Source organism: Vulpes lagopus, chromosome 16, assembly GCF_018345385.1.
Source record: "Vulpes lagopus strain Blue_001 chromosome 16, ASM1834538v1, whole genome shotgun sequence".
NCBI lineage: Eukaryota > Metazoa > Chordata > Mammalia > Carnivora > Canidae > Vulpes > Vulpes lagopus.
The window spans coordinates 55,683,133-55,710,376 of NC_054839.1; the positions used below are offsets into that span (position 1 = coordinate 55,683,133).

Consider the following 27,244-nt stretch of genomic DNA (forward strand, 5'->3'; position numbering starts at 1 on the left):
TTTAAAACAACAACATTGTGAGGACACTAGTTAACAGAACATACAAGGAACTAAAAAAAAATGGTGCCATTAAGAACATCTAGTGAAAACAGGCCATATTCAAAACTGATAAACTGGGAGACTCCAAATGACAGGCTTTCCCTTTGAAGCAGTATCAATCCCCAGTTTAAAGCACCTAATTAATGAGAGTTCACTTACTACCAACTATCACAAAAAATACTAATTTTCTAAGCATGATCTGGTCTGTAAATATCCTGAAAAACTATTGTCTTATTTAAATGTGAATGCTGATATCTAGATAAGGTTCTGAGGTCCCACACCCCCCTACCCCCCATCCAAAAAGGAAAGAAATGTAAGGCATTGGAACATTTTCATTTTAAAAGTGAAATCAGGGATCCTGGGTGGCGCAGCGGTTTAGCACCTGCCTTTGGCCCAGGGCGCAATCCTGGAGACCTGGGATCGAATCCCACGTCAGGCTCCCGGTGCATGGAGACTGCTTCTCCCTCTGCCTATGTCTCTGCCTCTCTCTCTCTCTCTGTGACTATCATAAATAAATAAAAAATTTAAAAAAATAAATAAATAAAATAAAAGTGAAATCAGTGATGAAAAGTACTAACTGCCACCTTAGAGCATGAACAGGGTCAGATCATTACAATGCTGCCCCACTGACAACAACCCTGAATAATGAACACAACTGATCTTAATGCTGGCTCGCTCTGGCCTAAGAAGGAAGTTGCCTCCAAACAAGAGATCAGAGAGTAGGCATGCTGGGAATATTTGGGCATGTGGAAAAATGGTACACATAGTTTTTTGTAGCTATACCTGGAGTGAAAAGTTGAAGAACCAACCAAACTATTGATTTGGGAAATGTAAATATCCGGAAGAAATTCCAGGTAAAGGATGACATGAATTTCAATGAAATCTTTTCTACAAAATTAAGTTACCCTAACTTGATCTTTTTTTTATTTCCTTAAAGAATATTATTTTAAAAAAAGAAAAAATAGTAATATTATAAATCTATAACTTACTTGTAAGATTTTTACATTCACGACTTACATAATTATCTTTGGCCCTCAATATAGGTAAAGGTCTCCACACTGACACCAAAACAAAATTACTTGAGGTCTCTCATATCATTACTCCTAGGAATGTGACTAAACACTTTCTATCACGAGGATGAAAGATACTACTGTTTCTCACATCTAAAGTATCTCCTGAAGACCTAGATACAGGCTTAATAGAGCAAAATATATAATCATCTTTTTGTTGGTATTTCACCAGATTACCATATATTGAAATACTGCTTTAAAAATGAGAAACAGGGACACCCAAGTGGCTCAGTGGTTGAGCTTCTGCCTTCAGCTCAGGGCATGATCCTGAAGTCCTGGGATGGAGTTCCACATCAGGCTCCCCACAGAGAGCTTACTTCTCCCCCTATCTATGTCTCTGCCTCTCTCCATGTGTCTCTCATGAATAAATAAATAAAATATTTTTAAAAATAAATAAAAATAAAAATGAGAAACAGGGGTGCCTGGGTGGTTCAGTTGGTTAAGTGTCTGCCTTCAGCTCAGGTCATGATCTCAGGGTCCTGGGATCTAGCCCTGTCTCAGGTTCCCTGCTCAGCAAGGAGCCTGCTTCCTCCTCTCACTCTGCCTCTATGCTCTCCCTATCTCTTTCTCAAATAAATAAATAAAATATTTTTTAAAATAAAAAATAAAAATGAGAAAACAGAGAGGGGCCTAGCTGGTTCAATCAATAGAACATGTGACTCTTGATCTAGGGTTGGGAATTTGAGCCCCATGTTGGGTGCAGAGATTTATTTTTTTTTAAATATTTTATTTATTTATTCATGAGAGACACACAGAGAGAGAGGCAGAGACAGAGGCAGAGGGAGAAGCAGGCTCCATGCAGGGAGCCCGACGCGGGACTCGATCCTGGGTCTCCAGAATTACTCCCTGGGCCGAAGGCGGTGCTAAACTGCTGAGCCACCAGAGCTGTCCCAAGAGATTATTTTTTTTAAAAAAAGAGAGCAAGAGAGAAAGAGAGAGGAAGAAAACAGAATTACCCATCTACCAAAGCTAACAGAATGATGACTTCAACATTAGAGTCCCTTGAATGTTCATTTAGAGAACTATATGGAGAGTTACATAATTTTCAAATTAGTAACTTACTAATTATAACAGTATTCTTTGTATCTGTGTTTCAAGTATTCTAATGACATGAAAGTTCATATTTGGATATAGATGGTTTTAATCATCAAGGTCATACACTGTAAATCTGAAAAAGTGTGGACTAACATCTTTTGAAGGAAAAAAAAATCAGTGCCCAAGAGTAATCTTGGCCCCAAACATCATCTGCCTTTTCTTTGCTATCAGCAAGGATAAAAAGATGCCTTTTCTAAACTCTCTCCCACATCTCAACTATCCTAGGCTCATACAGTATTTTTTTTAGATAAATTCAAACTTCACATTTAGAAGAAGCATAGTGTCTAGTGGAATCAGACTCCTAAATTCAAACAGCTGGGCTAAGGTAAATTATTTACCGTGTGTCTCTCAGTTCTAAAATGCAAGTAGCAGGACACCTGGGTGGCTCAGTTGTTGAGCGTCTGCCTTCGGCTCAGGGCAGGATCCTAGGTCCGGGGATTGAGTCCCGCACTGGGCTCCCTTCAAGGAGCCTGCTTCTCCCTCTCTCTCTGTACCTCTCATGAATGAATAAATAAAATCTTAAAAAAAATAAATAAAACACAAGTAGCAACAGTATATATGTACTGTAAAAGATCTGATGAGGAAACACATAACTTACTTGTAAGATTTTTACATTCATGACTTACATAATTATCTTTGGCCCTCAATATAGGTAAAGCATGTAGAACACCATTAGTACCTTACTCAATAAGTATTAGTTGGTGTTAAAATAATTTTTTTTTTTAAATTTTTTTTTTATTTATTTATGATAGTCACAGAGAGAGAGAGAGAGAGAGAGGCAGAGACACAGGCAGAGGGAGAAGCAGGCTCCATGCACCGGGAGCCTGACGTGGGATTCGATCCTGGGTCTCCAGGTTCGCGCCCTGGGCCAAAGGCAGGCGCCAAACCGCTGCGCCACCCAGGGATCCCTAAAATAATTATTATTATTCTAACTAAATTATAAGTTGTTATTCTTAGCCAAGATCCTTTCCATCTTAATTCCGTCATTGAATTAGTTATCTCATTTCTTGCCATCCGTAAGTTTAATAATTTGCCATATGTTTATCATAGAAGCCACTATCTTCCAAGCTAAACAGAGCCTGCTAGCATCGGTCCACTCACTTATATCCTTTCTTTGCAGAAGAGAAAACACATTCAGTAAGATAAAGCCTCATAATGTTATTGGAAGGAAAGGTAGTAGAAATATTTACATCTACATTTACATTTTGCGGAAGGGAAAACGGAGCCTCAGAGGCTGGATGATATCTATGTGGTTAGCAGCATTTTGGTCCTTTAATTTTTCAACTTATTAAGGCAGAGTAAGGGAATTCAAAGCTAATATAAATATATTCTATATGCTGAGGAAGAACAGTATCAATTATAATGAAACAGTATTATTTACTCAGATCTTATTCATGCTCAGCAGCATAAATGATAACTGGCTTCCGTTGAAAAGCTTCATAGGTGGGGAAAAATTAACCTAATTGAGCAAATTTGAATCTATAGCATCAATATATTGAAAACAATCTCTTTTTTTAAAGACTTACTTATTTTAGAGAGAGAGCACGGGAGTGGAGGGTGGTGGGCAGGAGGGAAACAAAGGGAGGGAGAGAGAGAGAGAGCATCCCAAGCAAACTCCTCACTGAGCATAGAGCCTGACATGGGGCTCCATCTCATGACCTGATCATGACCTGAGCCAAAATCAAGAGTCGGATGCTTAACTGACAGAGTAACTAACCCATACACGCCCATACAAAACAATCTGAAAACAATTTCCAAGGTTACACCATACAATGGGGGCACCTGGGTAGCTCAGTTCGTTAAGTGTCTGCCTTCAGTTCAGGTCATGATCCCAGAGACCTGGGATCAAGCCCCACGCCAGGCTCTCTGCTCAGCGAAGAGTCTGCTTCTCCCTCTCATTCTACCTCTGTACTCTCCCTCTCTAATAAATAAAATATTTTTAAAAAGAGTATACCATACTATGAAAATTAGCCAATAAATATAATTTTTACCATATCCTGCCTGCTTCACACACTCATTCCCCAAGATTCAGAAAAGATATCCTGAAATGAGGGTTTTGACAAGACACTTCTTTTTTTTCTTTTTTTTTTTTTTGACAAGACACTTCTATTACAAATAAAAACGAGAGCATTATCCTATTTTTTTTTACATATTTGTCATTAAACTCTCCACAAATGTTCTATGCATTTGTAAACAGGCGGCTTTCCTGTTTAGCTTACCAGAATCAGTGTTTACTAAAACACCCAGAGGGTCTGCATTTGCTTCAGGTGGATCTTCAGGTTTCGAATCACGCAAGCAATTGCCAGATCCAATGGCCGCTTTCTGTCCAACACGGTCATTTTTCCATTTGTGATGCCTGCCGGGACTTCTGATCTTTGCCATCTGTGAATGTCTGGACATCCCCTTCATCTTGCTGGAGTGAGAAAAATGCAACTCTTAATATGAAAGGCAATGACCTCTCAAGAAAAACCTAAAAAATACTGACCACAAAAGAAATTTAGCTGCCGTATCAATCATTTGTAGCCTAGTACATTAAAGAAATCAAAATAAATAAACTCGATGGCTTCCAAAGACAGAGAACTTTATGGTAGATCTTTAAAAGAATAATACACCACAATATATTATACTTTTATCAATTCTGAGATGCACATTTCCTCCCGTATTTTAACCCCCCTGAAAATGGTCCACGTTGTATGATGAACAGCAGGTGAATTTAATGGGCAGAATTCTTTCATTCTGATTGTACATAAAAGTGTTATTTAGTTAACTTTCATCTATTCATTCTCTAAGAGTCTTAAAGTTTCTAACGCATTTACAAATACTCTGCCTTGTTTGATCTTCATAACAACTCTTTGAAATAGATTCGACAGGTAACTATTCTCTTTACAGGATAAACTTAAAGATTATAAACTGAGCACAATTTCACAGCTACTTCAAATCAAGTGCCCTCTCAACAACTATAATTACTCCTCTTAGGAGAACAAATGCTTATATGAGCATATTCTAGGGTAAACTAGGTGTAGGAAAAAATTTCAAAAAAAAAGGTTCATTATACAATCTCAGTAGACAACAATACAAGGTATCCTTTGGTAGGGCTGAGTTTTCATAAAAATACATGTTTTTTTTCTCATTTGTCATTTATCAGCAGAATTTTTTTCTTCATTAATAATGGAAGCTGCAGTTAGAAATACAGAAATTAGGACTCTGGGTTTAAATCCCAATTTTGCCACTTACTAGCTGTGCCTCTTGGACAATATTAATATCCAATATTAATGTTTGTTTACTCTCATTTGTAGAAAGGGAATCTTAGAGACATAGATTTAATATAAAGTGCCACAATGAGTCCTTAATAAATGGTAATTATTACTATAACATTCTCTAAAAATTTGCTAAACCAACATATTCAGTTAGTATTTGTATAATCCAAAGGTTCTTAATCCTTTTTAGGGTGGCCATAACCCTTACAAGTCTTGTTCCAAAAAGTCATATATATACTCCAAATTTTGCAGAAAGCCATAGACCAATTTCCAATGTTCCAACCATGGAAGGTAGGCCTCAACAATGTCATCACAGGTAAAACAAGTAGTTTCTGCCTCTGGCCCACCGGCTCCATGAGGATAATGCTTTCGTTAGACGCCATTCACAGATGCCTTCCCTGTTTCCTGCTCCAATGGCACCTGACCACAGATGGCTTTTAAATGATCATCTTTAAGGTATTCACTAATAAGCAATGAGTTAGAATGACATTTTTAAAAGATTTTTTTAAAGTAATCTCTACACCCAACATGGGGCTAGAACTCACAACCCCAAGATCAAAAGTCTCATGCCATACTGACTAAGCCAGCCAGGTGCCCCTAGAATGACCTTTAACTGATCAGATCAGTAAGACTTCGTTGAAAGTGGTATATCTGGTATTTGCACTACCCCTACCTTTGAGGGAGGAGTTCCTTTACACCGTTGCTTGACAATCATTTAAAAGGAAAAGTTTATTTAATCAACACTTAAAAATACTTATACAAAGTACAGATTTACATGAATGTGAAGTGGAGAGATTAAGGAATAATTATAACTAAAAAGCTAACAGGGAAGTAGAATATCAAAAAATTATTCATTCAGTTAATCCAAAAGAAGGCAAGGGGGGCACCTGAGTGGCTCAGCTGGTTAAGCGCTGAACTCTTGATCGCCACTCAGGTTTTGGTCTCAGGGTCATGAGTTCAAGATTCATGCTGGGGCTGGTCATGGAGCTTCCTCAAAACAGTAACAACAAACAAAAGAAGGCAAGGAAGGAAATAAAAGAAAAAAATAGGACATGTTAAAAAAAGGATAATGGGAGTAATGGGAGAGTGAAACCCAACTATATTAATTACTTTAAATTTCATGAAAAGATAAAGATCATGGACTTAGATAATAAAAAATAAAACCAGATTATATATTCTCTAAGAAATATACTTTTTTTTTTAAGAAATATACTTTTAAATACACACATATGAAAGTCTAAAAGGAAAAGGTGGAAAACTATCCTTTCCCTAGGTACCATATTGCCACCAGTCCCAAGTCAGGTGACTGCTTTCCAGAGGATCTTTTTTGGACTCTATTCTGTTCTATTTACCTATCCTTGGACAATACCACACTACTTCCATCTCTTTCTTAGCTGTCCAGATCCTTTGGATTTTCATATAAATCTTAAACTTATTAATACTAACCCCTTCCACTACCTACAAAATAAAACAAAATTAAACTAAACTAAACTAGCTGGGGTTTTGACTAGGATCAATTTGGAAAAATAATCATATAGAGTCTTCTAGTCCATGAACATTATGCATATCCCTCCATTTACTAGGTCTTTATTTTTCTGAGCAACATTTTACATCTTTTAGTATAGAAATATTACAGGTCTTTTATTAGATGCATTCCTAGGTATTTGATATTTTGATAGTATTGTCAATAGTATCTTCTAAATTTTCATTTTCTAATTGTTGTTAGCATGTAGAAATGCAATGGATGTTTTTTTAAATAGTGACTTTATATATATTTAGCACCCTTGCTAAATTCACTTTATTAACTCTAATTACAGATGTTTGGATTTTTTTTTTTTTTTTTTTTTTTTACATATACAGTCATGCTGACTCTTAACAAAGGACAGTTAATTCTTCCTTTTCTTTTTTTTTTTGAAAGATTTTATTTATCTTATTTATTTAAGACCCTAGAGAAACCAAGATACCTAAAGGATCAAGCTGTTTCTAAGTACTTTAGCTGTGTTCCTAGAAAAAAGTCCAAAAATATTTTTAGTAGGGATGATGCCTGTGTGGCTCAGTGGTTTAGCATCTGCCTTTGGCTCAGGTGTGATCTCAGGGACCTGGGATCAAGTCCTGCATCAGGCTTCCCCCACTGGGAGCCTGCTTCTCCCTCTCTGCCTATGTCTCTGCCTCTCTTGATATGTCTCTTGTGAACAAATAAAATCTTTAAAAAAAATTTTTGTAGAAATATGAAAATATGCAACAAGTTCCTAATGTCTAGTATCCAATAAAAAATTACCAGGCCTGAAAAATAAGGCAGAAAAATATGACCCATGATAAAGACAAAAATCAATCAAAACTAATCTAGAACTGACACAAATATTAGAATGAACAGAAAAATAAAAGTTATAACTATATTCCAAAATGTTCAAAAATTAAGTAGAGACATGAAAGATATTTTTAAAAGATCCAAAGCAAACTTAAGATGAAAACTGCAATGTCTATGATGAAAAAAGGCAAAATATACACCAAGAGGTTAATGAAAGATAAGATACTGCATAAGAAAAGATAAATGAACATAAAGGCATAGCTATAGAAACTATCCAAAATGAGACAAAGGGAAAAAAGAATTTTAAAAAGTAAGAAGAGCATTACCAAGCTAAGGGACAAATTTAAGCAGCCTAATATGAATCTAAATGGAGTCTCAGAACATGAGAGACTCCTAACTCTGGGAAACGAACGGGGGGGGGGGGGGGGGGGGGGGTGGTGGAAGGGGAGGTGGGCGGGGGGTGGGGGTGACTGGGTGACAGGCACTTGATGGGATGAGCACTCGATGTTATTCTATATGTTGGCAAATTGAACACCAATAAAAAAATAAATTTATATTAAAAATAAATAAATGGAATCTCTGAAGGGCAGAGATAGAAAAAAATATTTGAAGAAGTTATGATCAAAATTCTTCCAAAATTGATAGAAATCATAAACTCATTTACACCAAGAATTTCAACAAATCCTAAGCACAAGAAACATGAAGAAAATGATGCAAAGGCACGTCATTATCAAATTGTTTAAGCCAGTGATAAAGAAGAAATATTAAAGTAGCCAGCAAAAAAAAGCATTTTATGTAAAGGAACCAAATAATGATAACAGCAGATTTCTTTGGAAACAATGCAAATGAAAAGACAATGGAGCAAAATCTTTAAAGTTAATTAAAAAAGCAAAAACTAACTAACTAAAACTAACCAAAAAAATCTGTTAAACTAGAATTGTGTATTGAAGAAAAATATCTTTCAAAAAGGACAGCAAAGAAAGATCTTTTTCAACACACAAAGCTGAAGGAATTCACCTCCAACAGATTCTCACTACAAAACATCAAAGAGTCTTTTAGGCAAAAGGAAAATGCTATCAGATGAAAAGATGGATCAACACTAACGAATGAAGTGTACAGAAATGGTTAACTATGTAGGTATCCCAGCCTTCAGCCAGGCTAGATTAGTCATCAGCTAACCAATCCCCAGCTGTGACTGACCCTTGTCAAGATCAGCAGATATGTCTAACTGAACCCCAGCTGACCCTAGATGTCTGAGTAATTAATACTTACTACTATATAGGGGGAGGGGGAGAGGATACTCATTAAGAGAGTAAAAAGGAAAGTCACAAATTATGAGGGTATATTTGCAATATATATGCTCTACTCAAGAAAGGATTTGTGTCCTAAGTTAATAACTCCTAGAAATCAAGAAAAGCAATCCAATTAAGAACTGGTCAAAAAACTTGAACTGGCACTTCATGAGAAAATAACAAAATGCTAATAAGCATATAAAAAGGTGCCCAACATCACTAGTCAAGAGAGAAATGGTAGGACATGAGGAAAAGGTGCAACCAAGCATTAACCAAAGAGACAGAGCAATTAGATGCACAATCAGTAGGAGTGTAAATTGGTACAACTGTTATGGAAAACTGTTTGGCTTTATCTATTAAACCTAAATATATAGATGCCCAATGATCCAGCATATACATATATATGGGTGTGTGTGTATATATAGATACATATACACATATATATATGACCAGTAAAAATGGGTACTTATGTCTCCAAAAGACATGTAAAAGAATGTTCATCGCAGTTTTATTCCTTATAACCCAAGCTGGAAACAACCCAAATGTCCAACAGTAGAATGGATATTCTCAAAAATGAGTTCTTCACGAAAATAAGAACAGTTTAGAGCTATACACAGTATGGATGAATACGACAAAACAATTCCAAATTACAGAAATCACAAACCAAAGAATATACATTATATGATTCTACTTATATAAGGTTCCAGAGCATGCAAAATAAATCTATGATGACAGAAATCAGAAAAGAGGTCATCTTTGTGGGGAAGCAATAAACTAGAGACAGCCAAAGAAAGAGTTATGAGGTAAAGCCTCTGCCTGTGTCTCTACCTCTCTCTGTGTGTCTCTCATGAATAAATAAACAAAATCTCTTTAAAATCTTTCAGTAAAAAAGTGGAAAAAAATTCTATGAAGGTGAGGGATTGGGAAAAATAGGGTGTCTCACTCATTGCTAGCAGGAGAGTTAACTATGATAGTTATTTGGCAGTTAGCCATTAATATTACAAATACACATACGTCAGGGGCACCTCAGTGGCTCAGTCAGTTAAGCTTCTGACTCTTGATTTCAGCTCAGGTCATGGTCTCAGAGTTGTGGGATCGAGCCCCCATTAGGTCCCGCACTCAGCAGGGAGTCTATTTGGGATCTCTCTCCCCTCTTCCCCATGTTCTCTCTCCCTCTCGCTCTCTAATAAATAAATAAATCTTAAAAAAAAAAATAGTAAATTGAATTTAAATTAAAAAAAAAAAATACCCGTACATCTTTTGACTCAGCAAATCCACTTCTAGGAATCCATCCTCAGAAATACTTGTATCTGTGTAAAATGTATGTACAGGGTAATAATGACAAATTTTTATTAGTAAAATATTGGTAAGAACTTATGTATCTGCCAATAGGAAATTAATTTAAAAAAAAAACCCTGGGCAGCCCCGGTGGCGCAGCGGTTTAAGTGCCGCATGCAGCCCGGGGTGTGATCCTGGAGACCCAGGATCAAGTCCCGCGTCGGGCTCCCTACATGGAGCCTGCTTCTCCCTCTGCCTGTGTCTCTGCCTCTGCCTCTCTCTGTCTCTGTCTCTCTCTCTCTCTCTGTGTCTGTCATAGAATAAATAAAATCTTATAAATAAATGAATGAATGAATGAATGAAAATTAAAAAAAAAAAAAAGCCTGTGGGAATCCTTAGGGTTCTACACATCCTTGAAGAATGAGGACACTAGTTATGCATTAATATCTCCAACTATATCATTTGGCTAAAAAAATAAAATGTAAAATAATGTCAAAAAAGGGGGAAAAAAGACTATTATCTGATGTGCTGTATGCAAATGAAGTATCTCTGGAAGGATAAAATGGGTTGTCCCTGGGAAGAACTATTAGCTAGGAAACAAAGACAAAAAATTTATTAGCAATAGATCTTTCTGAAAACCACACTTAAAAATATAAAGAAATTTGAAGTAAAAAACATAAAAGCAAAGATTTTAGAATTAGGAGTGTAAAATTTTAGGATTTTGTTATATTCTCTTGTTTATTATTTATTTGTAAGAATACTCATTTAAAATAAGCATAGAGGGCAGCCCAGGTGGCTCAGCGGCTTAGCGCTGCCTTCAGCCCAGGGTGTGATCCTGGAGACCCGGGATAGAGTCCCACATCGGACTCCCTGCATGGAGCCTGCTTCTCCCTCTGCCTGTGTCTCTGTCTGTCTCTCTCTCTCTGTCTCTCATGAATAAATAAATAAAATCTTTAAAAAATAATAAAACAAAATAAACATGGAGAATGCAAGCAATTTTAAGGAACTTACCCATACTGTGTTGTTGTCAAAACTGCTCCTCTCTTTTCCTTTTCAAGTTTTAACTTTTTCTTTCTTTCAATATTGGCCAGTGTTGGGTAGTTTCTAGAAAATAGTAAGTCGATTATAAAAGGGTTTTAAGAGTACAAATTTAATTAAGCAATCAAACAATTACTGCATTTAGCAAATTTTATTTAATTAATGACTAATATAATAAATCATTTTAAACCTTTAATTCTTTCTAGAATTTTTTTTAAAGGAAAAAAGTATACTGTGACAATGCTACTCAAAATATAAACCAGATTTCAGTCCACAAGCTTTGCTACCAGTCTGTGAGGTGAGGCACTTACACTAGAATTTGAATCAAATAGATCATAAAATAAAATGTGCTCAAACTGATAGTTCATTTATATGCCATGTACCCATAAATACTATTAAAAACGTAAGTCTATGCAACTACTTATTCAAATACATACTAGGTACACCCAAATTTACCAAAATGAGGAAGAAAAAGTTCACAAAAAAAGTAGTCTGATAGAAGGATAAGAAAAGCACACAAGGGCAGCCCCGGTGGCCTAGCGGTTTAGTGCCACCTTTGGCCCAGGGCATGATCCTGGAGACCCAGGATCGAGTCCTGTGTCGGGCTCCCTGCATGGAGCCTGCTTTTCCCTCTGCCTGTGTCTCTGCTTCTCTCTCTCTTTCTCTCTCTCTCTCTCTCATGAATAAATAAAATCTTAAAAAAAAAAAAAGCACACAAATAACTATAACAAAGATCAAAATATAATATAAGCACCCCAAAGAGTATAAACACTAGAACGTGGGAGGAAAAGATTTTCTCTAGCTGGAGAAAACCAGAAATTCAGAAAAGGAAGGAAGGAAGGAAGGAAGGAAGGAAGGAAGGAAGGAAGGAAGGAAGGAAGGAAGTCGGTCTTACATGGTTTTAATAAATAGAAATTAGATGGAAAACTTCCATGTTCTTTTTTTTTTTTTTTAAGATTTTATTTATTTATGAGAGACACAGAGAGGGGCAGAGACACAAGCAAAGGGAGAAGCAGGCTCCCTGAGGGGAACCTGATGCAGGACTCGATTCTAGGACCCCGGGATCATAACCTGAGCCAAAGGCAAATGCTCAACCACTGAGCCACTCAGGCATCCCAAAGCTTCTGTGTTCTAAGCAGAGCAAACAATACAAACAAACCAAGGCCCCAGAAGGTGCACAAAATATCCAGGGAATGGCAAGTGGTTCATTTTATGTAAAACAGTTATAAGCAATCAGACAGAAAGGGAGCCTAAGGCCATTAAATGTCCTTGAATAGGAGATTAGAAAATTTATATTTAATTCAGTGGCAATGGGGAGCCACTGAAAGTTATGAACAGGGAGAGCTATGTACAAGGCAGTGATTAAGATTAAATCTGACAGCAGTGTGCAAGGTGAATTGCTCTGACAAAGCTTTCTTTATTCCTTGGCACAGCTGTGTGGTGATGCGAGCACCAAACGTTGGTGGTGGGGGGAACAGATCCTAGGAGTATAAGAAAGCACAAAGGGAGGGGAAACACAGACAGCCCTCTCTACCACTCAGCTTGGGGGGTCATCAGAGTAAGTTTTAAGAAAGATCAACAAACTGTATTCTCCCATTGTTACTAGGACACTGTTTCCACCCCCTTCTTTTTCCTTCTTAACATTTGCATTGCTGACTTGAATGGCACAGACAATATGAAGCCTTTGGGTTGACCACACTGGAAGATAAGCATAGAAATGACATTGAGTAAGTGGTGAAATAATTAGGGAAAAAAGGCAATGAATTTCAATGAGGACAGTGCAAAGCAATCCAGCCAAGATCTATCCAGCCAAGAAAAGTAAACTCCATAAATAAAAGATGATGAATATACAAGCTATAAATAAACATAAGAGGAAAAGATCAAGGTCATAGGAGATAAAAATCTGACGGCCAGTCAGCACCATATGACTGGACTTTTGGAAAGCAAACATAATCTAAGGTTATGTGAAATGGAGTCTGGCACATGTACAAGTGTGAAATCTTCCTCTCCCAAGACTCAAAAGTGGTCAGAAACTCTCAGCGCACTGTGTTCAGTTTTGTGCTTCTAAACTGAAAAGGAATGTTAAGGAAAAATAAAACTTGGAAGGGATTCAGAAGAGACTCAAAGATGATTAACAGCATGAAAACTAAAACCTCTGAGGAAAGATGAAAGGAACTGGAACTATCTGCAGCCTTTAAAAGAGGAAGAGAAGTGACAATAAATGCTCTTACAGAAAGGATGGTAGCCAGCTGGTTTCAATCTGAAGACAGAAATATGCAGAAGCAGAAATGGTGAGAAAAAGTGATGACTTTCACAGGCCCCACACTGTCTAGGCGTGTAACTCACAGCTACTCAACACCCTTCACCTCTCCGAAATGCACTTATTCTTACTACTAGGGTCTCCAACATTTTTCTTCTGAGTATTGAAGACCCTAAACATGTTGAGCCACATGCTGAACAATAAAGATCTGCTACTACGGTGTACAATGTACAAGTGAGCAGATGCTACCTAAGTGCTTACCAATGGTAAGAAATCTAAGTGTTATAGCAAGTGGATTTAATGTGAGATCTAAGAAAGAATTCCTTAAACAAGACATCAAGGATGTTTTGCAAATTCCTTTGGTGGAAATATTTTAGAACAGCTCACTTTCTCTTTCTGGCCAATTAAAGTAACACTTCCTAAAAGGTAAGGGATCTTTCGATATCCCTTGCAAAGCAAAGAGATGTCATTTTTCAGTGCTTAAATTATAAAACCCTCTTCCAAATGTACACCATTCTTATTTACATAGAACCTAGAGACTAAAAACTAGGAAAAACAAAGGCCTGCCTTTCCACTGCCTTTGTGGAAAGCAAATGATCTAAAAGAGAAAGAAACTAGAAACACAAGACCTTGTTACATATTAAAAAACAAAACAAAACAAAACAAAAAAGCAAAAACCACCACCCAACCAGAAAGCCCTTTCCAGCAACACAATAGTAAAATATAACACAAAGAAAAGTCTGGAGCTTTGATAAACAAAAAAAACAAAACAAAACGTAGTTAAGGTTCCTAAAGTACACCTGAAATAAGTCCAAAGACTGTTAAGGAAAAAAATCACAAACTGTCTTACATTACACAATTACATACAGACAAAATAGTTCAGTGTCTCCTGTTAGAGAATGGGTATTATGAACTTATAAAACCCGTGACAAGTGCTATTTTCACAGCTGGTTTCTCTGCTTTTACCTGCAAAATCACTTTTTCCCTGTACTTCCATCTCTCCCCAGTACTCCCCAAGGAACTGACCCTGAAACCATATGTCTTTTCTCCTTCTCCTCCTTCTTTCATGTCTTCCCAACTCCTTGCCCTCCCCTTGCCTAAGCCTTAAGCCTTCAGTGACAATCCTTAAGCACTACCATTGATAAACGGGCAAAACTCTGCCAACTGTGATCTTAGCACATACCATTTTGGTTACATTATACTCTGACTCTTTCCCTCTCAAATCACCACCCGTTTATTGACTTTTCCCCTAGGATGATTCTCCATAAAACCACAATCCCCCTACTGGCGTTGACCCACAACTGCTTCAACACCAGCTATACCACTGTATTTTTATTTCAAAGTCTTTCTACATTTCAAAAAGACATAGTATTTTTTAGAAGCCTACCCCCTCTGTTGGAATTCTGAAAGAAACTGGGGATACAATTTTAAAGGATTTGCTTGGCACCACAATAAATATTGAAAAATGTATCACAAAACTACTCCACCTAGTGGACTCATATTTACTGTAAAATATGTTTCAGCGTTTCTAGCAAACTTCTACCACTGTTATCTGTAACGCCAAATCATACAGCATTTGTACCTCACGGGTCCGGAATTAAGAAAGAATCACTCCTGGCAGGGTGAGGTGGGGTGAGGGGTGGGCTGAAAGTGGTTAGTAGAAAGCCTTAAAGCTTTTAATTAAACACAACGGGCATCTCTGGATTTGGCTAGCTAAAGGAATAAAAAAGCAAAGATGTGTTTTCTTTAAAGACAGAGGACAAAACACCAAGTAAATCTTTAGCATTTTCTTCCAACTCTAAAACCCCTACTATATGAAAGTCTTTAACAAGGTTTTCTAACACAGCAGTTACTTACATACAGACCTTATCTTTCCTGCACGTTAAAGAATATAATGCTTCCCTCAGAAGGTGGCACTCAGATAAAATTCAAGACATGAGGGCTATTCTGCTACATCAACATGAAATTTATTCTTTTTAGGCTTCAAATAACATTTTTTTAACTGAATGATAGATATTTAGACAGCAAATATAGTTTTATAATGGGTTTTTAAAAATCTGCTAGTGGAGAGAATGTTAATATATTGTTGAGAAATCTATCCAATGTGCCAAAAGAGAAATGTCTCCCATGCTTTTTATTGATAAAGTACATTTATAGAAATAACGTATGGGCATGTTAAAGCAAAAGAACTTCAGAAACAAGATCTGGAATAACCTCAGGGGAATCAGCAAGTGCCAAGTGATGATTTCAGAGCACAATATTAACAAGGCAACATCACAGGTACAAGTAAACTTCATCCCAAATTGTCACCCTCACCCAATTTCCTCATTCTCTTTAAACATCTCTAAATTTCATAGATCTGTAACTTCATTTATTTGCTTCAAAGGTTTTTGCCCATTCCTCTTCCGAGAGATTTCTATCCACTATCACAGTATACCTTCAGTCTACATTCTAGAAACTAGAACTACACTCCACCCTATCCCCCATGTCTTCACCTATCTTACATAAAAATCATCACTAATAAGCATATTAAATCCCTGCTCAAGTTTTATCCTTTATTGGGGCACCTGGGTGGCTCAGTGGCTGAGCGTCTGCATTCGGCTCAGGTCATGATCCTGGGGTCCTGAGATCAAGTCCCGCATCAGGCTCTCCACAGGCAGCCTGCTTCTCCCTCTGTCTATGTCTCTGCCTCTGTGTGTGTGTGTCTCTCATGAATAAATAAATTAAATCTTTAAAAAAAAAAAAGTTTATCCTTTATTCAAGATAGACCTGCTTCCAAATACCACTTAAGAGTTTTGAAAAACAATGAGCTTTAAACTTTGCCACCAAGCAATGAGGCACACTGTCTATTCTCCCCCTGTTCCTTAACAATTTTGTTTGGGAAGTTCCATCAGCTCTATTGTCACCAAAGGTGACCAAGCAACCAATGAGAGCTACAGGACGTCTCCTGGTTGGATCTAAAAAACAAAGCTATTGTTGTCCCAATGAAAAGAGGCAAACTCAGCTTAGTGTGCCTTTTGCCTTTTTCTCATCTCCTGCCTAGAATGAGGGCTTAATATTTGCATATGCAGGAATCTCCTTGTGGACATTAAGACAAAAGCCACTTATTAAGGAACAACAAGCAAGAAAATGTGCCTAATGGTATTGCTATGCAGCAACAGTAGCCTTGGACTTTTTTCTACTTGGGAAAATAGACCCCTTTGTACTAAACTAAGGTAGTAAACTCATTGTTTCATTTCCTGAAACAGATCCTAACTGATACAAGCACCACTGCATCCTAGCCATCCTCTAATCTGAGTGCTGTCCAAGCCCGACTAGGAATATCTTGATTTAAAAACTTGCTTCCTGGGCAGCCCAGGTGGCTCAGTGGTTTAGTGCCGCCTTCAGCCCAGGATCTGATCCTGGGGCCCTGGGATTGAATCCCACATTGGGCTCCCTGCATGGAACCTGCTTCTCCCTCTGCCTGTGTCTCTGCCTCTCTCTCTCTGTGTCTCATGAATAAATAAATAAAATCTTTAAAAAAATTAAAAAGAAAAAACTTGCCTCCTAGAAGCAGTTTTTTTATAAAGTTAAATATATGCATCTTATGAAGTCATACATATACTTACTATGACAAAACAATCCCACTCCCAGGTATTTACCCAAATAAAAAAAAAAAGCCTAAATAAAACAGAAACCTGTCTATCAATGTTTACAAAAGTTTTACTCATACTCATCATATACTGGTAACATCCCAAATGTCCCTCAGTTGGGAAATAAATGCACAACTGTTACATCCACATAATGGAACAGAATAGTAACATATAAACAGTATCTTTGTATGTTCCGTAAAGATATGAATATAGGAGCAAGAAAAAGATCAGTGGTTGTCAGGGGCTACAGCTGGGGGTAGAAGGGAATTTTGGGGGGTTAATGGAACAGTCCTATATCTAGATTGTGGTAGTGATTACATTATATACATCTGCCAGAATTATGTATTAAAAACGATGGATTTCACTATATGTACAACATACCTTAAAATAAATGGGGAGGACAGTGGGTGGGCACTATCCCTCCTACAAGAAGTCTTGCAAAACAAATTAGTAGCCCTGCCTTCCAAAGATTTCAAGTACCCCTTGACCAGACATTATTACCCCTTCATGGCTAAAATTAATGCTTGAGTTGCCTGTGGCCTCATGGCTACCTCATATACGCTGATCTTATATCTCACATTAGGGTAAGAGTCTTAAAGGCAAGTGTCTACTCCTATATGTTTTTGGTGACCTCATTCATATATAACAAAATCCTTGCCTTTTCAAATACTGAATGTTTATCTCTAATTTTTATGCTAAACGACTGTCAAATTAGTCAAAGATATTATACATTAACATAAGGTATCATAACAAACATGTTGTAATTTACATTAACATAACAAATTCAAAGTTCCTAAGATTTCTCACTAATTTTAGAAAATCAAATTAGCCTTCTATCAAAGCTTTTACACTTGCTACCTAAGCTGGGTTCTGTTTTCAAATATTAATATACCTTAAATTTCTCTAGCCAGTGCTTTTTTCCTTTAAAGCACTTTTTACACAAAACCACAAGAGGGCATAGTTCATAGTTCATATGGGGAATGCTACTTTAGAAAGTAATGCATTCAAACAGATCAATTTGGTTTGCCTAGTGATGGTCTGTCCTATGTGGTGAGAATTTAATATTTAAAACAACAGCAGTTTAAGAACCATTAGCTATTATTACTGATTTCCAACCACAATTATTAATCAGATCAATATACCTTTACTCTTCTTTAAAAACAACAAAGGTAAAAAAAATAAAAAATAAAATGACCAATGTATCATTTGAAACATGAATTAAAAACTTTGAGTCTCAACAAGATATCTACAACCACTTACTTGGGTATGTCAAAATAGAATTACATCCATAAAAAAAAATTATACCATAATAAAAACATTTTCAAGCCCCATTTACCTATACCAACATTTACAAGCATCCCTTCAATCTGTGGCACCAAGGAATATAAACAGTCACATAAAAAATAATTCTTATATTTCTAAGACTATAACTTAGATTTTTTTAAAAAAAGACACATATGCAAAGTTCATTAACAGGATCATTAAGGCCATCCATACTAAAGTAGCAGATGGAAAAGGATAACAAGATATTCCTTTAGCCAGAAAAAAAAACCCTCTAGCAGCATGATTTCAGCTAGTCTAAGGGCAAAACTCATTAGATGGAGTGGGTAAGATTTTCTAGAAGCTAGAGCATGAGCAACTGAGGCTGAAAGGTCAAAAAACCTATTTGGTTTTGGGATATGCTAAATAACGAGTCTGGCTAGAACAAAGAACTCTTATGAACAAATAATGTAGGAATAATCAGAAAAGACATGTTAAGCCCACATTACAGAATCCTGACTGCCAGTTTAAAGGAGCTGTTTTCACTGGCATTTCAGTTGGCTAAAATAAATAGTTTAATGACTTTATTTTTAAATATTATACTACTTAGTTAATAGTCACCTATGTAACTAAGAAATATATGCCTACTGAAGATCTAATTTTGCACAATAAAGAACAAATACAAAGAAAACAACAACATTCTCATCAGTCAAGCCAGTTCCTTAAGTGTGATAGCACTGCTGAGTATTTGTGCGAAAAGAACACTTCAACTGAGTGATTTTCTTGAACAGCACTTAGCAACTGAGCCAGAGCTGAGATTTTGCCAGTTAGGTGCAATGAAGGATGAACGAATAAGGGAGCTGGCATATTGACCAAAGAAGCTGAACTGAGTGAAACTGGGTAGAGAGAGGTGCCTTGGGGCTCAGTCGGTTGAGCATCAGACTCTTGGTTTTCGGCTCAGATCATGATCCCATAGGTCATGAGATCAAGCCCCAAGTGGGGCTTCGCATTCAGTAGGGAGTCTGCTTGAAGATTCTCTCCCTCCCCCCATTCATGCATGCACATGCGCATGCTCTTTCTAAAATAAATGAATTTTTATTTTTTATTTTTAATAAAGATTTTATTATTTATTCATGAGAGACACACACACCCCCACACAGAGAGAGAGAGAGAGACAGAGAGAGAGAGAGAGAGGCAGAGACATAGGCAGAGGGAGAAGCAGTCTCCATGCAGGGAACCTGACATGGAACTCAATCCCAGGACTCCAGGATCACGCCCTGGGCCAAAGGCAGGTGCTAAACCACTGAAGCCAGGGATCCCCAAATCTTTTTTTTTTTTTTTTAATAAACAAACAGGGTAGGGAGTTAAAGACAGAAGCAGATGACAGAAAGGGGTAAGATATCAGAGGTCTCAAATAGTCCAAGAACACACAGAGGCGATAGTGAGAGCTAGACAGAATGGAAGTTATGATCAGAGAGAAGTATGCCCAGAGGAATCTGGCTGGCTCAGTTGGTAGAGGATGTTCGTAATCAGGGTTGTGAGTTCAAGCCCCACACTGGGTGTAGAGATTACTTAAAAAATAAAAAAACTTAAAAAAAAATTTTTTTTAGAAAGAGGAGTATGCCTAACTTTAAAATTTCCATTGCAAAAAGTCCAGAATAATAGGATCCAGACTGTGATCATGAAGTAAGCAGCTAAAATTGCATAGAAGTGAAAGACACCATAAATCCGCATATAAAAAGGTCCTGAATGAAATATTGTAGCTATGAGTTTCAAAAAGTCAGGGGAATTCCAAGTATACAAGCTTCTGTTGGAGCATCTACTATGTATGCCAAGGGCAGATGGCAAAGGCAACTGCAACCCACTGCAACCCATCTTGTTACCAATCACGGGGGAGGCTGTTTGAACTGCAGAGAAATAAACAAACAAACTGCAGAGAGCTGTGTAGTCAGAGGGCAGGAAATTCAAAGAAGGGTGAAGGAGCAATGATCTCCATCCACATCAAGGAGGCCCTAGGTGTCACAAAATCAGTCACTCTTTGTTCTTGTTTTAGTTCACCTTTCCACAGCAAACTACACTGCTACTACTAAACCACATCTTCCTTCTTGAAATCCTCCCCTCTACTGGCTTCCATGGCATGTCATTTTCTTAGTTTTCTTCTACCTCTCTCTTGGCAGTATTACTGGTTTTTTACTCTGGTAGGCTGTCTTCTCCTTTAACTCCATCCTCTCTCTGTGGGGAATGTCTTTACATTTCCAATTTCATGATTTAAAAATATCTATCCAGCCCAGTCTGGTCCAAGTCTCAATGTCTATGGAACATCTTAAGTAAGTATCTCAGAATCTCCTTATATTCAACAATGTCTAAAATCAATACCTCCAAACCCTCTTTCAGGATTCAGCTCTCAGAGGTACTCATATCAGGAACTTGGAAGTCTCCTCAAAACCTCTTTCCTCCTCAACCTCATTATCATTTAATGCCAAATAGTGCCCATTTATCTCCCAAATGTTCTATAGCCACCTAGTTCTTTCTGTCCACACCACCACCATCTTTTAAATTCTTTTTTTTTTTTTTTTTAATTTATGATAGTCACAGAGAGAGAGAGAGAGAGAGAGAGAGAGAGAGAGAGGCAGAGACACAGGCGGAGGGAGAAGCAGGCTCCATGCACCGGGAGCCCGATGTGGGATTCGATCCCGGGTCTCCAGGATCGCGCCCTGGGCCAAAGGCAGGCGCCAAACCGCTGCGCCACCCAGGGATCCCCTCACACCACCACCATCTTTTAAAAAACTTCTATCATGTCTTACCTATACTCAAGTTCCTAGAACATCTGACACCACACTATGCTCTCCTTCATCTTTTCCTAGTTAGATCTGAGCTCAGATCTAACACCACACTATGCTCTCCTTCATCTTTTCCTAGTTAGATCTGAGCTCAGCTCAACCTTCCTATGCCAAGGAATACTGCACTCCTCCAGACTACATGAGATCCTTCTCTTATATGCTGAGAAGGAGGGAAGGATTGTGAGAGAGTGAAACAGCTAGACTTGTAGAACAGAGTCGTTGAAGGTGGGGATCATTAATAGCAGTCTAATTTTCCCAGAGTTCAGGATTCAATTTATACAGCCACTACAGAGAAGAGAACCAAAGCTGGCAAATCAGAAACTCGGACCTTTCCTACTGCTTTAAGTGAACTCAAGACTTGAGAGATTGAACAACTAAACTAAGTTTTGCTTAATTTCTTAGTTGCTTTATAATCTTTGCTGACTGGCAACCATTGTCATCCTCCCCAAAAGAACTAAACATTCATAAGAGGGGCCTGGCAGCTGAGCCACTGATCAAAGTCAAAACTAGGTAGCAAGGAGAATAGCGTAGTGTTTTTAGCAGTTAGGTCACTTCCATCCCAGTTAATAGAACACTGTCAGCATCCGCTCTTCGAAAACTTAAGTGTCAGACAGGAAATGGGAGTTAATTCTTCTTGTTTATTATTCCTCTGTGTAAAATAATAAAAAGATATAACCAACTGACAAAAACAAAAAAGCAAAGCAAAAAAACATATAAAGAGTTGTGAGGAAAATAAACTGTATCTATAAAGAAGCCAGTTAAAGGGAGCGAGGTGCTTCAATATGCCTTGCTTCAGAATTCTTAAGTCAAGCCATATTGTGGTCCTGACTATTCTGCTAAGTTTGACCATGCAATTGGCTAAACTCCCTTCAAGTCGAAATTCAAGTCTTCCTACCCTGCACCCTTTAACAGAAATCCAATCGACAAATATTTATTCTCTACACCCTAAATTCCAGGCGCAGTGCAAAGTGCAGCAGAACCAAAGATGTCCAAGCCTAGGGTTAACTATGATACAATGCAACAGATGCTAAAGTTGTATTCAAAAGCTACATAGTCACAAATGAGGTAGTAAATAGTATCTTAGGGTAGGGTGGTCTGTGGATTGGCAGCCAATCCACACACAATCCACACACTGATGCCAGAGTATAAATCAACTATGTTACTAAGTAAAATATTTAGATCAGCTACCATCTTTTTCCTAGCAAGATTTTTCTCTCAATAAAAAAAGTAATGTTTAAATTTACATTCTGGTACAAGTTCCTTATCTTATTACTGACAAGCACTCTGGCAGCACCAAGATAAAGAAAATAAAGATTAAGGAGAGAGTGACAAATCAGGTGACATTTAAGACTAGTATTTCAAGATAGCAGTAGTCTGCCACGGAAATACAGAGAAAAGGCATTCTAGTACACCCTATTTCTGATGGCCTGAACTTCTTCATTTGTTAGCCAAAGATGTGACTGAAACTCTATTAAATCAACCGAGTCCATGCTAACTGGCTAGACTCGACTTGCTTAAAAATTAAACTCTTCTGCGGGTCCTTTCACCCTCATCCATCTCTGCACACAGTATTCATAACTGATACTTATATATACGTCAACTAAATTCTGTTTGTTCTCAGTTGGTTCTAAATCTTTATGTTTATGCTTGCCTCCCTCAAAATTACCTTTAATTTAATTTAATTTAATTAATTTAATTACAGCTTTAAAGGGCAGTAACTAACTTTTTCACCTAATGGTATAACACCTGCCACAACACTATATATATAAGTGGATTTAAACTAAAAATGTAAGATACTATGGATAGACCTAGAGGGGAATTATGGTAAGTAGAGTAAGTCGGAAAGAGAAAGACAAAAACCATTATGATCTCACATATGTGAAATCTGAAAAATAAAACAGGCTAAATAATAAACAAAAAGCAGAGTAAAACCAATAGATACAGAGTACAAACTGATGATTACTAGACAGAAGAAGGTGGGAAATGGGCCAAATGGCTGAAGGGGAGCGGGAGACACAGGCTTCCAGTTATGGAATGAATAAGTCACTGGGATAAAAGGCTCAGCATAAGAATATGGTCAATTGGAATATGGTCAACTGGAATATTACACCAGTGTTGTACAGTGACAGACTGCAGATACACTCGTGGTGAGCACAGCTTACCATATAGACTTGTGGAATTACTATGCTGTATACCTGAAACTAATATGACATTGTATGTCAACTATACTCAAATACTTTTCAAAAACACAAAAATATATATTGTAAGAGGCTTAAAAGTGAGAAAGTGCTGTATAAAAGCATTAAGATGCGCTGCCATGTCTTTCATTGTACATTTACTCACAACCTCATGTTGGACCCAAGGCACGTATAAATGAACGAATAAAACATGTCATGTTTTATTGTTTGCTGGGCATCTGATCAAGCTTATCTGACTCACATATTGAAGACTTTGAGGATGATGACTGTGGTGATAATACCTATAATTTTACTAACATCTTCATAAAGTCCATATGGTTTCAAGTTATTTGTTACAAACAAAAATGTTGAATTTAAAAATAAACTAAAAAGTTAAATTAAGAACAAAGTAAAAATTTGACTTGCCAGTCAAGAGTTCTAAGTATTTTTCTTGACCTTGGAAGATAACCATCCTTTCTTCATCTCAGGCTCTCCTCATTTTTTTAATTCCAGAAAAACATCATTTGACTTAAAAATGCATCTCACTATTCTAATAGTTCTACCTAGTTTCGGCTTCAGGACGAGCTGTCATATTCCTTTTTAATAAGACAGTAAAATAGTGTCCTACTGGGATTTTTCCTGAGGATATTCAAGCTAGACATCTATTAAACTTTCTTCTCTGATAAGCATAAAGCTACAAGACACCTGGTAAGGCTCAAATTTCTTAGACATTACTTATAGAAAAAAATTCCTGGTCTTTTAAAATTAAGGATAAACCCATGTATCATTGCTATATTCCCTATACCTAGCATACTTCAGTCGTTCAACAAATTTTTGTTGGAAAAAAAAAAAAAAGAAAAACATAGTAAAGTATTATGTATTGTTTTCATAAGAGTACCCGCTCATTAAAAAAAAAAAAAAAAAAAAAAAGAGTGCCCACTCATTATTGCCTGAGCACTGAACATCTAACAAAGGTGGCATGCAGGAGCTCCCTCAAAGAGTAGAGTACAGTCCCATTATGACTGGTTATTTACAAAGAATTCTTACTAGGTTCTCTTAAAACTTATTCAATAATAGCCTCATGTAATATAGCTCACAGCCCATTCCCTAGTACCAACATTATAAGGGAATTCAATGACTACACTAATAAAAATTGTATACTTCTTTTTAAAACATCAAGTAACAACCTCAAATTCACTATATACCAAGTCTGAAGAACAGCAAAATTAGTACTAGTCATTTTCAGAGGAATATTTGTAATGTTAAAAAAAAAAAAACCAAATTTAAAAAAAAAAAAATTTCCTTTTTCAAATCACTCATTAGGCCAGAATGGTCATTATTTGGAAGTATTCAGCCTTGCCACAGTAAAAGAAAAGTTATTTCACTAGTTCTGAACTCTTGACTCACTTCCTTCTTTCTTCTCTCCATCTTGCAATCTCCTCTGGAGTGTCTAACTTGATCTTCTTCATACCAGGAGCATGCATCTAGGGAGAAAAAGCCTGCTGAACATCAGGAAGCATATTGTATGTATTGGTTTTTTTTTTAACTTTTTGTTTTTTAAGTAGACTCCATGCCCACATGGGGCTTGAACTCACAACCCTGAGATCAAGAGTCACATGTTGTACTGACTGACTCACTCAGGTGCACCCATATTATATGTTTCTGATAAATTTCAAGTATCATGGGTGATGATGGAGACTCTGTACTCAACATTAAATTTACTAGCAGAGAAAATTTTAAAACTAAGTAAGCGGGTTTTACCCATCCATTATGACTTCTCCTTTAAAGGAAAAGGAATAATTTCTTGAGTGTTTAGATTGGTGCAACTGATAAAGAGAAAAGGAGTAACATAACTTTGGTTACGAAGTAGGTATATGACCATTTCTCAACTGACATCAAATACACAAATGAATAATCTAACCAACCAAAACTGATTGAGGTAGCTGAAGAAATAATGATACACAGAATGATTTGAAGCAGCACCATGCAGTAAAACAAGCATAGAATTTGTGGTCAAGAAAATCAAGTACAATAATCAGTTCTAAGGCCCTGGTTAAGTCATTTTTTTAAAACCTATTAACTCTGGCCAACATTTACCTGATATTTCACATAGTGGTTCATGAAGATAAAATTGAATACAAAGTACAAAGTATTCATGAATGTTACTTATTATTAGGCTATATAAATGAAGAGCTGTGAGGATAACAAATCAATGAAATAAAAAGCATGAATTTTTTTAGGAAAAAAAACAAAAATGCAACAAGAACTTACATTTCTCCAATGGAATTGGACAATCTTCTCATGTGCACTAAAAGAACAATCTACTTCAGGACACTGCAAGAATTTAAAAATATATATACGTTCAATATATTCCATATTAAATTTACCCTACTACTACATATTCAAACATAATCTCGTTGAATTACATAGTTATCCCATCTATGTGCTGTTATCATCCCATACTTATGTCAACAGCAAAACAAAAAGCACTCCAAATCGGGACTGTATTTAAAAAGGAATGATATTCACAAAGCATCCAGTACAGCAACATATCATTTACTTCTCCCTAAATGCAGGACATCGGCAATGTTACAAAATTTTTTTGATTCTGTAAGTTGAAGGAGCATTTTTATAAACTGAACCTTTCCAAATTAAGAACAATTTGATTAAAAGAAATTTTTAAGTACTTAATAAGGTCCAAACCATCCTTTGAGAGTGATGGGCCATGGCAAATTACACAGTGTGATTAAATGGTCAAGGGTAGCCTTAAAGCAGAAAAACCACACAAAGGTGCATAGAGCACCTGGAGGTGAGGCCCAGGACTCTTACAAAGCAGAAGTGATACACACACAGCTGTCAGACCTCTCTTCTTTGCTGCCATCTAGCCTCTTCCTGAAGTAGTGGGCTCCCCACCCTCACACCCCAAATCCTAGGGTCATTGTCTCAATTTATCAAGTCATCAAACAACTTTTCTATGAAAACTATAAACTTTTAAGGAAAAAAAGTTCAGAATTTCTACCAAATATACCCATTTTGCTAAATAAATTTCAGGACAGGGGCAGCCCAGTGGCTCAAGCGGTTTAGTGCCGCCTTCAGCCCAGGGCATGATCCTGGAGACCCGGGATCAAGTGCCACGTCGGACTCCCTGCACGGAGCCTGCTTCTCCCTCTGCCCGTGTCTCTGACTCTATGTGTCTCTCATGAATAAATAAATAAAATCTTAAAAATAAATTAATTAATTAATTTCAGGACAACCAATAAAAACCTACTTTCATGTGTTCAGACATGTGTTTATCATACTTTTCTTGATTTTTAAAACCACGATCACAGGTATCACAAAAACAATGAAAAACTGGTTCCTTTCTTTTCTGCAAACAAAAACAGAGAAGCATTAGGCTTTTAATAAAAAAATTTTAACCAAGAACAAAAATATAACCATCCTTCCAGTAGTATGTACTTTGATTTTTCATATTAACCCCTGTATGTGGGAGAAACTTCTGAATACATTTCTAATGAAGGGATAATTCTGTTTACTTTATTTTTAGGAAATGTATTAAGAAAAGCCAGGCATGATAAAGAAATTTTAGAGCCACCGGGGTGGCTCAGTGGTTGACCATCTGCCTTTGGCTCAGGTTGTGATCCCAGGGTCCAAGGACTGAGTGCTGCATCAGGTTCCCTGCAAGGAACCTGCTTCTCCCT

General features: G+C 37.0%; 1 protein-coding gene across 1 annotated transcript in view; it reads right to left on the reverse strand.

Annotated features, from left to right (window-relative positions):
* NUFIP1 (nuclear FMR1 interacting protein 1) overlaps nt 1-27,244 on the reverse strand; it is a 43,572-nt gene that overhangs the window by 11,997 nt on the left and 4,331 nt on the right. The window contains exons 3-7 of the mRNA XM_041731206.1: nt 26,815-26,913; nt 25,818-25,880; nt 24,954-25,030; nt 11,351-11,443; nt 4,424-4,617 (exon numbers count right to left, since the gene is read on the reverse strand). Coding sequence (XP_041587140.1) covers nt 4,424-4,617; nt 11,351-11,443; nt 24,954-25,030; nt 25,818-25,880; nt 26,815-26,913 — 526 coding nt within the window. The remainder of the gene's footprint in view (nt 1-4,423; nt 4,618-11,350; nt 11,444-24,953; nt 25,031-25,817; nt 25,881-26,814; nt 26,914-27,244) is intronic.